Here is a 15,153-nt window from a genome sequence, read left to right as displayed (position 1 = left end):
CATTGTGTCACTCAGCTGCCTGGGGAGGAGGAGGAGGAGGAGGAGGGTGGTGGGAGCTCCTCCTGGCCCAAGCCCCTCCTAGGCACTCAGTATAGCACATCTCATGCTGCCATGTGATCTCCAGAACCAGAGGTGCCCCCTTCACACCATGTGGCATCCCCCATACCTGGAAATGTCTGCAGTATGCTGTTATCTGCCCACAGTTATGCCCCCTCTTGTGGGTCTATACCAAGAGCTTACCCCCTCCCCCTTCTAACACAGCAGTTACAATCTAAAGTTGGCAGAGCAGAACTTATACCACTAATACCTGGCATCCTCTGGCGTATCTGACTGCAGCCTCCTGCACCAACCACTGCCAGTCTATCAATGCCACACTGCAACTGGGAGGCTGGCATAGTATGGTGACATCTGAGGGGCATTGTAAGGTGACATCTGAGGGGTATAGTACGGTGCCATGTGAGGGGTATAGTAAGGTGACATCTCAGGTATATAGTATGGTGACACCTGAGGGGTATAGTATGGTGACACCTGAGGGGTATAGTATGGTGGCATCTGAGGGGTATAGTATGGTGGCATCTGAGGGGCATAGTAAGGTGACATCTGAGGGCTATAGCATGGTGACATCTGAGGGGCATAGTACAGTGACACCTGAGGGGTATAGTACATTGATATCTGAGGGGCATAGTACGGTGAAATCTAGGGGGTATAGTACGGTGACATCTGAGGGCTATAGCATGGTGACATCTGAGGGGTATAGTATGGTGACACCTGAGGGGTATAGTACATTGATATCTGAGGGGCATAGTACGGTGAAATCTAGGGGGTAAAGTACGGTGACATCTGAGGTTTATAGTACGGTGACATCTGAGGGGTATAGTACATTGATGTCTGAGGGGCATAGTACAGTGACATCTAGGGGGGTATAGTACGGTGACATCTGAGGGGTATAGTAAGGTGACATCCGGGAGGCATAGTACAGTGACATATGATGGGCATAGTACGTGACATCTTGGGGTATAGTAAAGTGACATCTGAGGGGCATAGTACAGTGAAATGTGAGGGGTATAGTAAGGTGACATCTGAGGGGTATAGTATGGTGACATTTGAGGGGTATACTACGGTGACATCTGAGGGGTATAATACAGTGACACATGAGGGGTATAGTAAGGTGGCATCTGAGGTGTATAGTATGGTGACATCTGAGGGGTATAATACGGTGACACATGAGGGGCATAGTAAAGTGGCATCTGAGGGGAATAATACGGTGACACATGAGGAGCATAGTACAGTGACATCTGTGGGGTATAATACGGTGACACATGAGGGGCATAGTAAAGTGGCATCTGAGTGGAATAATACGGTGACACCTGAGGGGTATAGTACGGTGACATGTGAGGTGACATCTGAGAGTTTCCAGGGTTGGTATTATATACAGCAACCTGTGGCTGCTCTAAAAGTCTCCCAGTCCCCGCCATGAGCATGCTGGGACTTATAGTGCCACAAGCCTTATTATCATGTAATGTACAGCTGTCACCATAGAAGTGTCTTGTATCCTCCATCACACACCCTCTGGTTGTCATTGATTGCACAGATCTCATTGTACCAATCTAAATTGTACATATAGGAGAATGCAGCTACTTATTAGTGAGAGCAAGCAGTGGTACTACAAATCCCAGCGCTCTAAGGACAGACATGACCAGCTGGGATTTGTAGTGCCACAGGGGCTGAGGTGTATTCTCTTAGTAGTGTTGCCTATGGCAGTCATACAGATCTCAATAAGGGCATGATGGAACGTGTAGTGCCACAGGATCTGGGGGATATCGCCTGTTATATACCTAGGTATACGATGGCTTGCTGGGCTTTGTAGTGCCACAGGGGCTGGGGGATATCGCCTGTTATATACCTATGTACACAATGGCTTGCTGGGATTTGTAGTGCCACAGGAGCTGGGGGATATCGCCTGTTATATACCTATGTACACGATGGCTTGCTGGGATTTGTAGTGCCACAGGAGCTAGGGGATATCGCCTCTTATATACCTACGTACACGATGGCTTGCTGGGATTTGTAGTGCCACAGGAGCTAGGGGATATCGCCTGTTATATACCTACGTACACGATGGCTTGCTGGGATTTGTAGTGCCACAGGAGCTGGGGGATATCGCCTGTTATATACCTATGTACACAATGGCTTGCTGGGATTTGTAGTGCCACAGGGGCTGGGGGATATCGCCTGTTATATACCTAGGTATACGATGGCTTGCTGGGCTTTGTAGTGCCACAGGGGCTGGGGGATATCGCCTGTTATATACCTATGTACACAATGGCTTGCTGGGATTTGTAGTGCCACAGGAGCTGGGGGATATCGCCTGTTATATACCTATGTACACGATGGCTTGCTGGGATTTGTAGTGCCACAGGAGCTAGGGGATATCGCCTCTTATATACCTACGTACACGATGGCTTGCTGGGATTTGTAGTGCCACAGGGGCTGGGGGATATCGCCTGTTATATACCTAGGTATACGATGGCTTGCTGGGCTTTGTAGTGCCACAGGGGCTATGGTGCATTTTCTCAGTAGTGTTGCCTATCATTCATACAGGTCCCAACCAAATATAAGGACATGCTGGAACCTGTAGTACCACAGGAGCGGAGTCATTTACCTATGGTGTCATACAGGTCCCAACACAACCAGCTGGAACATGAGTGTTATGCTGGAACTTGTAGTGCCACAGCATTCTGTCATACAGGTCCCAGCACAAACATGATGGCATTTTGGAACTTGTAGTACCACAGGGGCTGATGACAAGCTGCCTAGCATGTCCTGACAGCAACCTGTGGCAGCCCTGGACTCCAGGTGGCAGCAGAAGTATCAGGTCATGCTGGGAGTTGTAGTCCTCCCTCTGGAAGTGTCACAAGTGCCATGCTTCCTCTTGCAGCAGTGACATAATAACTGTCTATAGGTACAGCCTCCTGTCTACACCTCTCCCACACTCTCCTGGGGGGCACAGGGGGGCGCTATCTGCGTCATCTCCCCACCTGAGCCCCCCACCCTGCCTAAGACCACTAGGGGGGCTGAGGTGATGTCGTAAACGAGAAGTGTCGTAAACCAGGTGCGGACCTCGCCAGGGGGAGAGGAGAGCAGAGCAGGGAGGGAGGGAGGAGGTGGTGGTGGTGTTAGGAGGGGCGGGGGAGGGAGGTGACTCGAGCATTTAGACACAAGAACGAGAGGATCATGGCGGATGGCCCCAGGTGTAAGCGCAGAAAACAGGCGAACCCCCGGCGGAATAACGGTGAGTGTCCGGGCCGGGTGAGGGCGGTGCTGCGGGCCGGGGCCGGGGTGCTGGGCTTGCCTGGTCTCCGGGCACAGCAGGGCTGGGGGGGCCGGGGCTGTGTGTACCGTTATGTTACCTGCTGCTGCCGCCTCCTCCCTGGACCGTTAGACGCATCTAATCCCATGTTAGTGTATGGAGCCTGCCGAGCCCGCACCGTGCCCCTCATGTGTCCCCCCCCCAGGACCCCAAGACCTAAACTTCGTCCATCCCCCTCCTCCCCCGACTGCTCCAGGTAGTGCAGAAGTAGCGGATCAGCGGCCACGTTATTGTGGGGTGAGGTGGGCGCCGCCAGCGCTGTGTCCATGGCCTGCTCATCACTGACACATTGTGACAGATCTCCTGCAACTTTCAGCAAGGGTCGGGGGGCTCGGGAGTCCCAGTTACCTGGGTGATGAGCCGAGGGGGGCAGGCTTCTCCCTCCATCCCTGCTCCCTACACTGGGCAGGCACTGTTGCTGCAGTAAAGTCTATTGATTGTGTTCTGTGTCTCTCCAGCACATCCACTGCTGATCCCTGCAGCTATAGGTGATGCCAGGTATATACTCTATATACCCCTCTGGCCCTCTTACATCACCAGGTACCCCCACCTTCACCTTTCTATTACTTTATACCCCATCAGGGCTAATAATAAATCCATTCTGCACCACTTCTGGGACTAAAAGTGACACCGCAGCTGCTGCAGCACCTCTTTCAACTATTTAAAGGGACACGCAAACCTAAACTGAAACCCTTCTAAAACTATCAAAAATCGTTTATTATTCATGGTGACGCGTGTAGATTTAATTAGCAACTATTTTTTTGATTGGCCGGCAAAGAGGTTCTGCAGCAGCCAATTTTTTTCTTTTTTTTTTTTCTTTTGATTGACAGGTAGTGAGAAGTGACTTTGAGAAGTGCAGTAGCAATAGGTCCAGGCCTTTACTACTTGCCACCCTGACCTTAAATGGTGGCCTAAATAAGGGGGGGGGGGTTAATGCCTCCCCCCCCCCTTACTCCTAAGTGACGCCCCCTTCACCCATTGGCTTAACCCCCTTTGTGCTGTATAGACGCCGACACTAACCCGTCTCCCAAGACAGAGCTGGTACTGCAGAACTGTCCGGGTTCATCCCACAAGGGGTTAAAAGAGCAGTATATTTGATCATATTTCCACCCACTTTGAAGGTAATTTTCCTACTCTCAGTCACTCCCTCTGCCGGTTTCCATTCCTCTTTTTACTGACTGATCTATATCAGGGGCTCTGTCCCTATATTGGAGGGGTGCAGTACAGCTATCTAGGTGCTTGTAGGTTATTTTGGTTGGGTGGTTTCCAGCCTGGGGGCGGGTGGGTGCTGATGGTGATAATGATGATGAATTTGGGTGCGGTGAAAGCCGGGGAATGGCCTACAGAAAGTTTTTTTTCTTTTTTTCTCTCCTTTGGTCATCTCTCTCCTCCTTCTAGAGAGGTACCTGCTTGTCTACAAAGGGGTGGCGACTGTTTGCAGAAGGGGGGCCCCTTTTTACTCCGGCCGCAGCCTATATAAGGGAAACATTTACATTTCACACTCCGGCTGCCTTTTATTCTGTCCCCCCCCCCCCCCCCCCCCCCCCCCCCCTATTCTCTCCACCATACCAGATATTCAGGAGTTTCACGGGCACGGATTGAAGTGGGTTAAAATAAAAGATATTTCCTACTTCGGGAAAATCCAGATGGGAGGACATACTTGTTGTTTTCGCACCCCCCTTTTGGGTTTTGTGATGATGGGACTTCCTGTCTTAGAAGGATTGTATTGGGAAGGGATTTGTAGTGGCCCTATAGTTGTAAGCACCCCCTGACAGGCCATATAGTGGGATGAAGGAGTAGGGATGCTTGTTAAGATGCAGGGCAAGGTAAGTTTGGGGGGGATGCTGATGCTGGAAATAAGGGGAGGGGGTCACTTTTTATTTGTCATTGCTGACGACATGTGTTTGACATGTGGGCATGTGCCACCCAGCGTCGAGACCTGTAAACATGTTTACCTGGGCAAGGAAAGGATTGTGGATTTTATGGAAAATAAGCCTAGACGGTTAATCCGATGCTCTGAATTTGCCGGGATCTGTTGACATCTACAGGAAATTGCTGCACCAAATGGCAACTACTTGTGCAGGTAGAGGAATAATAAAAAAAACATGGTGTTTAGTTCATTCCTGCAATGCCTGGCAGCCCCCTCCTGCCTGCTGCCTCCTCCGATCTCCAGGGAAGCATTGATTTACCTCTCGCAAGGGTTTTTTTTTTTCCCTCCTACCTTCTGTTTTAATGCAATTTTTATAAGATGCTGACATATCGTGCGGTCTGCTTCTCCATGCCCCACCCTGCCAGCCAAGGTGCACTGGGCAGGGACCATAGAAGCAAATCTAATTTCAGGTATATTTTTTTATATTTTGTGCTGACGTCACCGTCTTGTCTCTGTTGTATGTAGATGATCCGGCGTGTTATGTGTCATCTATATATTATATTTTATTTTTCTTGCAATTTTGTTGCCGTAAATAAAAACCTTTTGCTTTGCTACTTTGTTGCGATGGCTGTAGTTTTGTTTGGTGTTTATTCTGTTGCGTTGCGCTTATTATATGGTGACGGATTCTGAATATATTATTGTAGACGGGATCGGGGGGCACTTTGCAGCAAGGTGCATTGAAGGGGGAGGGCGCTGCTACTAGGTAATGGAAGTTGACAGCCTGTAAACTAATTGAGAGCATTTGGCTCCAGAGCTGGAGTGTAAGCATAGGGCGTCACAGTAATGCAATTGCTCATGTATTATAAAGCTGCATTAGAGGTTGCGTTTTATTACTCGTATTGTACGGCTCCATCTCCCTTGCATGTAGGGAAACAGAATTCTGATAAGCTTTTAAGCCCTTTTGTGGTGTGCGGTGCGGCACGGCGATACACTGGAGTACTGTGGAGTATTATCTATCTGCTCAGTCCAGTAGCAGTCAGGACAAATGCTATTAAAGGTCTGTACAGATACAGTGGGGGAGGAGTCCGCGCTTAAGAATGACTTGCTATTTTCTCCTTTCTAAAATGTCATTCGGTGGGTGAGGTGAGGCTGACCTCTACTTTGAAACGTGTCAACTGGATGGGGCCGACGGCCCATGGCGGACCTGGAGACAATAAAAAATATAAATAGATGAACCTGATGAAGTCTTGGCCTCCAATGACTCATAGCTCATGCTATAGACCGAGAAACCTTCTGCTCATGTAGCAGAGCTGAGTTGGTTGTTTGGCATAATTCACGAATGGAGGTTTACTTGAGGTTTTGGCGCAATCGTATATGGTTACCTGCAGCCACAGATGCTTGTGGAGATAAGTCGTGCCACTTAACAAATTCAGCTCTGCTACGTGGATGATATTATATATAGATTGGCCATAATCTAGATGTAGAAGAGCCAAGTTTGTGGTCGGACTTGTCACATTTAGTTACTATGGTCTCTGACTGTACGGTGTGTGCGTGCGTGTATGTATGTACGTGTGTGTGCGTATATATATATATATATATATATATATATATATATATATTGTATAAAATGAGTGTATTATAAATAAATAAATAAATAAAAAAAAAAAATATATATCTCACACATTGACAATCCACTTACCCTAGCCACAGGACTACCAATTCCATAATGAAATATGCCAAATAACCAACTCGGCCCTGCTACATCGGTATCCTCTATGTAAGTATATTGTTGTATATGCACATGAGAATAACCTGATGCTGATTTCTCATAACACGGCAGGTCTGAGTTGGTTATTTGGCACACGGGCAGGAGTATATTTATATACCTGCAGTGTTAAAAACACATCCTGTTTTAACACTCAGCTCAAACATCAAGTTCTATATATATATTATGACAGATGTAGCAGAGTTGAATTCGTAATCCGACTTGCTATATAGTCGTTGATCATAATAATCTCCTAAAAAATGTTCAATGACAAATCCGACTCTGCTTCATCAGTGTGTCCCAAATACCGTATAGACGTGTACATTACTATTGGGTCTTGTAAAAGTGACCTCTGGTTGCTATCTAAGGAAAGGTGTTAACAAGTGTCAGGATGTCAGGTGGTGGTGACGCCGGGGATACTACATTCTTTGTTGCCGTGTCCTCCCCCATTTTTAACTTCTACTTTCAACCTGGTATCGTGTTCTCTCGAGCTGGATTTGAAACTTTCATTTGGGGAATAGAGGAATTCGGCCTGAGCGAACATTCCAGGCGCAACGTGCTCGTTTTTTAAGGCCAGATGATTTTTCTGGTTTGTGGGAGAACAAAACTGATTTATATATATTTTTTAAAAAAAATATTACAATGCCTAAAGTACAAGTTTTGACAAGTAAATTCTATTCCCCGTAATATAACCATTCTGCAGCCGCTTTTCTTACCCCTCTGTGTTGTGCCGTTCCTCTGTTATTCCTCCAAGAAATTTATAGTTAGTGACAGTGGGTGTGACCAGTTGGGAGGGGGCGTGTCCTTGCACTCTGACACTGTCCAATCAGTGCAGTAGGGATACGCCCCTTGACCAGGAGACTGTTTACTTCCAGTTGTCAATTTATTGCAGGAAGAATAACAGAGGAACAGAACATCATATCAGTAAAAGAAAAGACGTTCCAGAAATGTTTAATACTGAATATATTTCAGCGCAAAAATAGACCTGGCAGAAGGAATCCCTTTAAGATGATGCCCTTGGGGAGGGAGGGGGGAAGCAATATGGTGCCTCATACAGTTTCGGCTATGTTAACATCCAACGTCCGGGGCTTCTAGTGTAAAAATAATGGGCACCCCACGGACCCTATTATAGGTAAAGCGGTCCGTTGGGATCCGTATGTGTCTGCTGTTGTAGCAGTTCATCTGTCTGTTGTTCTGCTCCTCCGACGGACCGGGACAATAGACAACCCAACAGTGAACCTAGCGTAAGAGGGTCTTCCCCTACATGGCAGGTGGTCATGCATCTAGTTTTGTTAAAAGCTAGGTGACAACCTATTTTGGACCGGAACCTGAGGTGGAGGCCGCCTCAGGTTCCGATCCAAAATACGGGTAGCTGCGACTGAATGCCAGTGCACTGCACCGGCATCCAGTCGTGCTCTGCGCTCCGGATTAGGCCCAATGAATGGGCCTAGTCGGGAGGAGGGAGTGTCTTCAGTCCGAAACGTGAGGCGAAACGCCCTGAAGAATGAGCATGTCGCCTCTTTTCCCGGGAGCTGGACCAAACCTGCTCCCAGAAAAATCACCGGAGGGGCTCCGATTAATTTCAACGGGAAGCCGTCTGTTTTGGTCAGGATTTTGAGGCAAATACGGCCTCAAAATCTTGACTAAAAATCTCCATGTGAACTTACACTTACTGTAGTTATAATAGCAGCCATAGTGGTTGTCACCCACATTAGTGGGATATTGGGCCTCATTCACACAATAAGATGGCCCGTGTGAATAGATACATTGAAACCAATGTGTTCTGAAAAATGGCCAATGAAGGTCAAAAGCAGCCATGTAAGAGCCGTCTCGTGGCTGTATTTGATGTCCATGTGAATAAGGCCTAAGGATCAGCTATAGGAAGCTGTTCAGAACTTCTTAGATCAGGGACCGTTCCAGGATCTGTAGGTTTTTGTGCATTTAATGAACTTTTGTAGGTTCCTTTCAGCTAGCGCCAGGCCTCACAGCTGGGCCTCTGTGGTTGAGAAATGTTCTTATGTGGATTTCGCTCTATGAGGCCATGACGGCTGCGCACATTTTCTTCCCACTTGTTACGAAGCCTCGGACTGTTTTCTCTGAAGTTTCCGTCCCTGTCACTGCCGATTTGTAAGAAAGTAACTGTCCCATAGGCTCGGGGCTTCGGGGAACAAGTGCTTGTTTGTTACCACCGATGGATTAGCAGTTTTGTAACTTTTATCTCTATCACATGCACAAAGGTAACGTATTGGACCTGAACCTATACTGTGACTTATATAGTGGAGCTGAGTTTGTCATGTGGCAGGATGAGGTATTCTCTATGGGAATTCAAAAAGTAATATTTTAATGACCTAAAACCCTGGTCCAGGTCAGCGGGACCCCTTAAAAACAAGGGGGGCAGACTTACTAAAGCAGCTACACAATGCAAAGTTTTACTGCACCAGATTGATCACCGGGTCCGAAGATGTTTATTCAAATATGCCGCAGTATTACAATATCTAGCCTAAATTTATTAGTTGACTACAGAAAAAAAAGTTGCAAAATTTGGCTTTTTTTTTTTTTTTGCAACCAAATGTTGCATTATTACTATTATTTATTTTATTTTACATTCTTATTAATAATAAAATTATTTTTTTTTTAAATAATAAAAAAAAAAAAAAAAATATATATATATATATATATATATATATATATATATATATATATATATATAAAAAAAAATTTTTTCCTCATAGGATAGGCCATAAATGTCTGGTCGGTGTGGGCCCCCTGTGTGGTAGCATTTGTGGGTATTAGCTGCAAATATAAGCACAGGATGACCCTTTCATTCAGTTACAAAGTATCATGGCGGCACAGTGCACTTTTACAGCAGGCCGGATCCACATGCTCGTACTATACCTATCATGGAGTTGGAAACAATAGGTCCCGGTTCCTATATAGTGACGGGGCGCCCCTACTTCAGTTCAGCATCTGTTATCCTAAATAAATATTCCTGACCGGTCCCTTTCCGCTATCTATTTTAGGTCTTTGGTGACGAATCTCCTTCCGCCTTTCTTCCTAGTGACTACCGTTGATGGAGATCCCAATGGGCTCAAGTACACGGCCGTATTAAGGATCCTAAATAGAGATGAGCGAGTACTGTTCAGATCAGCCGATCCGAACAGCACGCTCGCATAGAAATGAATGGACGTAGCCGGCACGCGGGGGGTTAAGCGGCCGGCCGCCGTCAAAGCGGAAGTACCAGGTGCGTCCATTCATTTCTATGGAGCGTGCTGTTCGGATCGGCTTATCCGAACAGTACTCGCTCATCTCTAATCCTAAACAAATCTACGGGCCCATTGTGGCATGTTAGGGCCTCCATGTAGGCCTATACTTACATACGGGGTACTATAATCTATAGATATGTCTATAACTTGCCAGTATTCTGCTGCACCCCCCCACCCCTGTTCCTGCAGCCAAATAGTATTAATATAAATCCACTGGCTGCGCCTGCCGCCCAGGAATAGTAACATGCGGGAGAGCAGAGGACATATTAAAATAGAACGTGATGGAGGCAATCGGAGGGGCGGATAAGTTTTTTTTTTTTTTTTTTTTTTTTTTTTTTTTCTCATTATGCATGCTACACCTCGACCTGCTGCTGAATATTTTTATTTTGTATTTTTTTGGAAACTTGCAGTGAGAACATTGAGAACCGAAAAAATCCTCTCTTTACTTTGATTGGCAGAGGGTTCTTTAAATATCCTCGCACGGCCGACCTGACCTCATCCCCTGGAGGACTTCACTACAGCGCTTTGGCTCAAATAATATTTTAATTTCTATCTATGGCCAAAAAGTTCATTTTTAATTTAGTTTTTTTTCCTCTGACTCAGATCTGTGAAGTAAAATGATGTGTCAGAGTCACGTGGACTAAGATCTCGTACTATAAGTTTTTTTTATTATAAAATATTATTAACCTGTCATAGATTTGTACGATTTGGGCTTGACTATGGGATTCGCCAGTGGTCTAGTGAATCCCATTCACACGTTGCCAAAAAATATGAGCAGTTCGTTATAGCTACAGAAACGCCAGCTGTTTCCCTATAGGTACAATGGAAGCAGAAAGTCCGCAGAATAAACTTCGGGGGACATTCTTTTAGAAGCAATTTGTGGGGCAACAAGGTGGCTCAGTGCTTAGCACTGGAGCCTTGCAGCGCTGGAGTCCTGGGTTCGAATCCCGCCAGGAACAACATCTGTAAGGAGTTTGTATATTCTCCCGTGTTTGCGTGGATTTCCTCCCATTCTACAAAGACATACTGATAGGGAAAAAAAAATTCAGCATGCAGATCTCTACCGGTGAGAACGGATTCTCTATTATGGGAGTTATCTGGAGCTAAAATATTTATGAACTAACTTTAAGAGGGCTCATCAATATGTGACTGGTAGGGATTTGATGCCCTGTACCCCCACAGATCAGCTGGTTAAAATGATATTGACGCTCCAGTAAGTGCCACGTAATCTTCACAGGCTGTTTTCTGTCCAGTCCCTTTCAAGTGAATGGGGCTGAGCTGCAAAACCAAGCACAACCACTATGTCCCAATGGTGTGGGGGTGCAAAGTGTGGGACCTACACTGAACTGATATAAGGGGGCTTTCAAAGGGTGGACTAAAATACAATCCATTCTGGAGTCCATTCCGGACCAAAGTAGGCTGGCCTGAAAGTGAAGTAGCTCAGGTGACTGCTGCGCCCGGTTCCTAATATCAATAGTCACATGTTATGTCCTGGTGAGATTACTGGTACCCACCATGTGCCCACTGAGACTGGAGACTGGCTAGTGTGGTCACCTGAGCTGCAATGAAACAGGGGACCCAACCCAAGAATGGAGGACCCGGGATAGATAGCTCTATCTATTATAAAATTCTCCCCATCCCCCAGTCATCTCTTGGCATTCAAGATCGCCTGGAAACCCCCTTTAAGAATGGCTGCTCAGTATTGCACGGAATCGGTCTGTAATGTGTATTAGGCCCTACTATTTTACATGGTCATCACATTGCAGATCAATGAGAAATGCCTAATACTATTTTAGCCCACAACATGGCGCTCTGCCCTTCAGTAAGGGGCCCTAAAATATTTTGGTGTGTTATTTGATTTGCTTTATTTGGGGCACACCATGGGGTGAGATGTTGCCTCCCGGGCCTGGATTGCAGGAAGGTGTGTTTGCACAGAGCGCCTTGCTGGTCCATGCAGCCTGTCAAGTCATCCTTCAGCTAAACTCATTACATTGTATTGTGAATTCTGATCTCATCCAGGTCTAGAGAGCCATCTGCTCCGCTCAGCCTTCATCCAGCTTACGCAGGTCTCAGTGCATGGCCGTGTGGATGCTACCGGAGTCATTGTGCTGGATTTGTTTCTCATCCACGGGGGAGGCGCCCCTGGAGGTGCGGGTTTATAGGAAACATGTACCAAATAAATAGAACAAGGTTCAATACCACAAATGCTACAAATTAGAGCTTTAAGCACCCGCTAAGAAGAGGCCATGCTTTCCATCAAAAAGATTAGTGTTTGACCTTCCAGCTCAGCCAATAGCTGTATATACATGAATTGTGGTCTGGAGGCTTTGTGTAACTTTTACGGAGGTACAAGAAGCGCTATGGACTTCGGGTAAGGTAAAATACATCACATTGCGCTATTGTTGTTCCTTCACTGCTCTATATGTGCCGCTATATTCCACAGGACGCAACGATATTGTCCCCATTGAGCCTATAGACGTCTATGTCCTATCTAGGGCCTCATACACACGACACATATTATCCACAGAAGAATAATATATAGGCCCATTCATTTTCTATATACAGCCTTAGTTTTTATCATGGAGTGGTTCCTATACCCGTCCGTTTTTGCAGCTTTGCTCATACCTTGTGTGAGGGCCGGTGAAAATCACGGATGGCCTACAGATACCGGGCCGTATGGGATTTACCATTGTCACTGCCGTGTACGCTGCACTGGGCCTAAGGCCAGACGGGATGGGTTAACTGCAGAATTCTCACATTGGATATCCTGCAGCAAAAAAAAAAAAGTAAAAATCAACGATTTTGTGCTGCTGCTTTCATTGACTTCATTACTATTGCTTGTATGGCAAAGGTGAAAAAAAAAAAAACCTAAACCTGCAGCAATAAGTTAAGGCTTTGGGTTCAAAATCTGCAGCACGAGGCAATATTCTCTGTGGGTATTCTACTGCAGTGTGTGGATTGGATTTGTTACTTGTACTGCCGGTGAGCCCGTTGCAACTCAAAGTGTTCTGCACATACAGAATACAGACCCCCATAAAGGAGCACCCTTCCTAAAGGCTACTGTATATGATGCCCACATATGCATTACAGTTGCAAATTCCATCCTGGCAACTGGTACTGGGCTCTGAAATGTCAGGGGACCCAAAAGCCTCTCTGTTATAGGCAGTGGGGGAGAGGGGGCAGTAAAGTATTTTGCATCTGGCCATAGGGATAATAACCCAAAATAGTGGTCTCATAGGGATTTATAAGTTCTGGTCCACACTAGACGGAGTTGCTGCAGATTTTCTCTGCAGATTTGTCTAGGCCCTGTGCCCCATAACCTTGCTGGCAGCTATGTGTGTGTTCACATCTGCATTGCTTCTGATACTACAATGGACCAGAAGAATGGATCCACAGTTAAACCCAGGGGACCCTGTGGACTATAATGGGGTCTGTCAGGTATTCCTTATTTCTCACCAACTTCACTGCCCAAAATAGCGGCACTTGCCACAAGCCTGAAACAAAGTGACTTGTGCTGCAGTGTTATACCGACAACATGCCAGGTATTGCAATGCAAAGGATGAAATCTACAGAGGACCCGCACAGAATCGTGTAGGAGAGCTGCAGCAATATTCTGAATTCCGGGTGTGTTGTAATGCAGCTAAAGCCAAGAAAGGCTACAAAAGGAACGGGAAACTTATAAGACGTTCTTAGACTTCTGCCTCCTCCTGAATCCACTTCTGGCTTTGGCTCAAAAAACCGCAGCAAATCTGTAACAAAAAAAAAAAAAAAAGCTTTGTTTCCACAATGTGGGGCCTCGGCCTAAATGTAGCTGGACATTGTGAGGCCTTTGCATAAAAAAAAAAAGTTTAGCACCACTTCACACTAGGCGATCGTCTGCAGTTTTTTTTTGTAGTAAATCCGCACAGACTTTCCATTAAAACGTCTCTTTGTATGGACCATCAAGGTGCTCTTTCTTGTGTATTTATGGAGGTGTCTGCTTTATACTGCCCTCTTCCTTCCCTGCAGGGTGCCCATGCTTGACCCCAACTGACTTGGTGAAATAAATGGTCTGTGGTGTAGATTATCTCCTAGACCTGGACTGGCAGGGGTCCTGAAGGAATGTAGTTGAGGACCTTTTGTTTTCGGGACTTTAGAATTTTTTTTTTTTTTTTCTTCTTGTCACGCTTCTTCCTCCCCTTTGATTGACAGACTTCTCCCTCATTCATGGATCCAGGTGTCTGACCAATTCTTACAATGGAACTTTTCTAATGCTTTCTTCTCTAGACCCTCGCATAATTATCATATAGTGTCGTTCCCCCTTCCCCCTTTTTTTTTTTTTTTTTGGTCCCCCCCTAGATCAATTTGGGAAGGAAAAAACTTTTCCAGATAGAGACTATAATCTTAGGAAGCGCAGTGTTTACCTGCAAAGTTTCAGAAGGGATTACAAAACGTACAGCCATTGACTATTTGTCACTTCCATAGACTTTGACTGGAATGACTCTGCACATGTAGGACCACCACGCTACTTCAATGTGGACATATGAGACTAAAACGGAGAAAAACATAGGTCACATGTGTCTCGCCTATTGGGTGGATAGGTGATAAGTTTGATTGGTAGGAAACCCCCTTTATATGGCTTGTCCAGGTTGTGAACAGTACTTTAACATGGCGGAGATGAACTAAAAGAACCCAAGAATCATTGCTGGGTGGTGCAATCCAGTGCGGGATCTCCAAGGCTCTCCAAGTCTTTACATGCAAACGGCTTGCAACCACTGCAGCCAGCAATGGGAGCCATGATACCAGTGGTAAGACTTGTGGCCGCTAGCTTGAGTAGTCACATGTGAACCGCATTTAAAAAGGGGCATTGAATATTCGATGCGCTTAACCCCTTGGTGCTCGGCCG

At 46.2% G+C, this 15,153-nt stretch overlaps 1 protein-coding gene across 2 annotated transcripts in view; it reads left to right on the top strand.

Annotated features, from left to right (window-relative positions):
- The first annotated feature begins 3,199 nt into the window (after positions 1 to 3,199).
- ZEB1 (zinc finger E-box binding homeobox 1) overlaps positions 3,200 to 15,153 on the top strand; it is a 105,099-nt gene continuing 93,145 nt past the window's right edge. Inside the window, exon 1 of one of the 2 annotated variants that reach the window (XM_075271599.1) lies at positions 3,200 to 3,292. In XM_075271599.1, the coding sequence (XP_075127700.1) occupies positions 3,235 to 3,292 (58 nt within the window). In that variant the 5' untranslated portion in view covers positions 3,200 to 3,234. Of the gene's footprint in view, positions 3,293 to 5,192; positions 5,454 to 15,153 lie in introns of those variants that run through there. The other variant, XM_075271600.1, reaches the window with a different exon arrangement.

This window comes from Leptodactylus fuscus, chromosome 4 (assembly GCF_031893055.1).
Source record: "Leptodactylus fuscus isolate aLepFus1 chromosome 4, aLepFus1.hap2, whole genome shotgun sequence".
NCBI lineage: Eukaryota > Metazoa > Chordata > Amphibia > Anura > Leptodactylidae > Leptodactylus > Leptodactylus fuscus.
The sequence above is the reverse complement of the archived record's forward strand: the minus strand, read 5'-3'. Positions and strand labels throughout refer to the sequence as shown.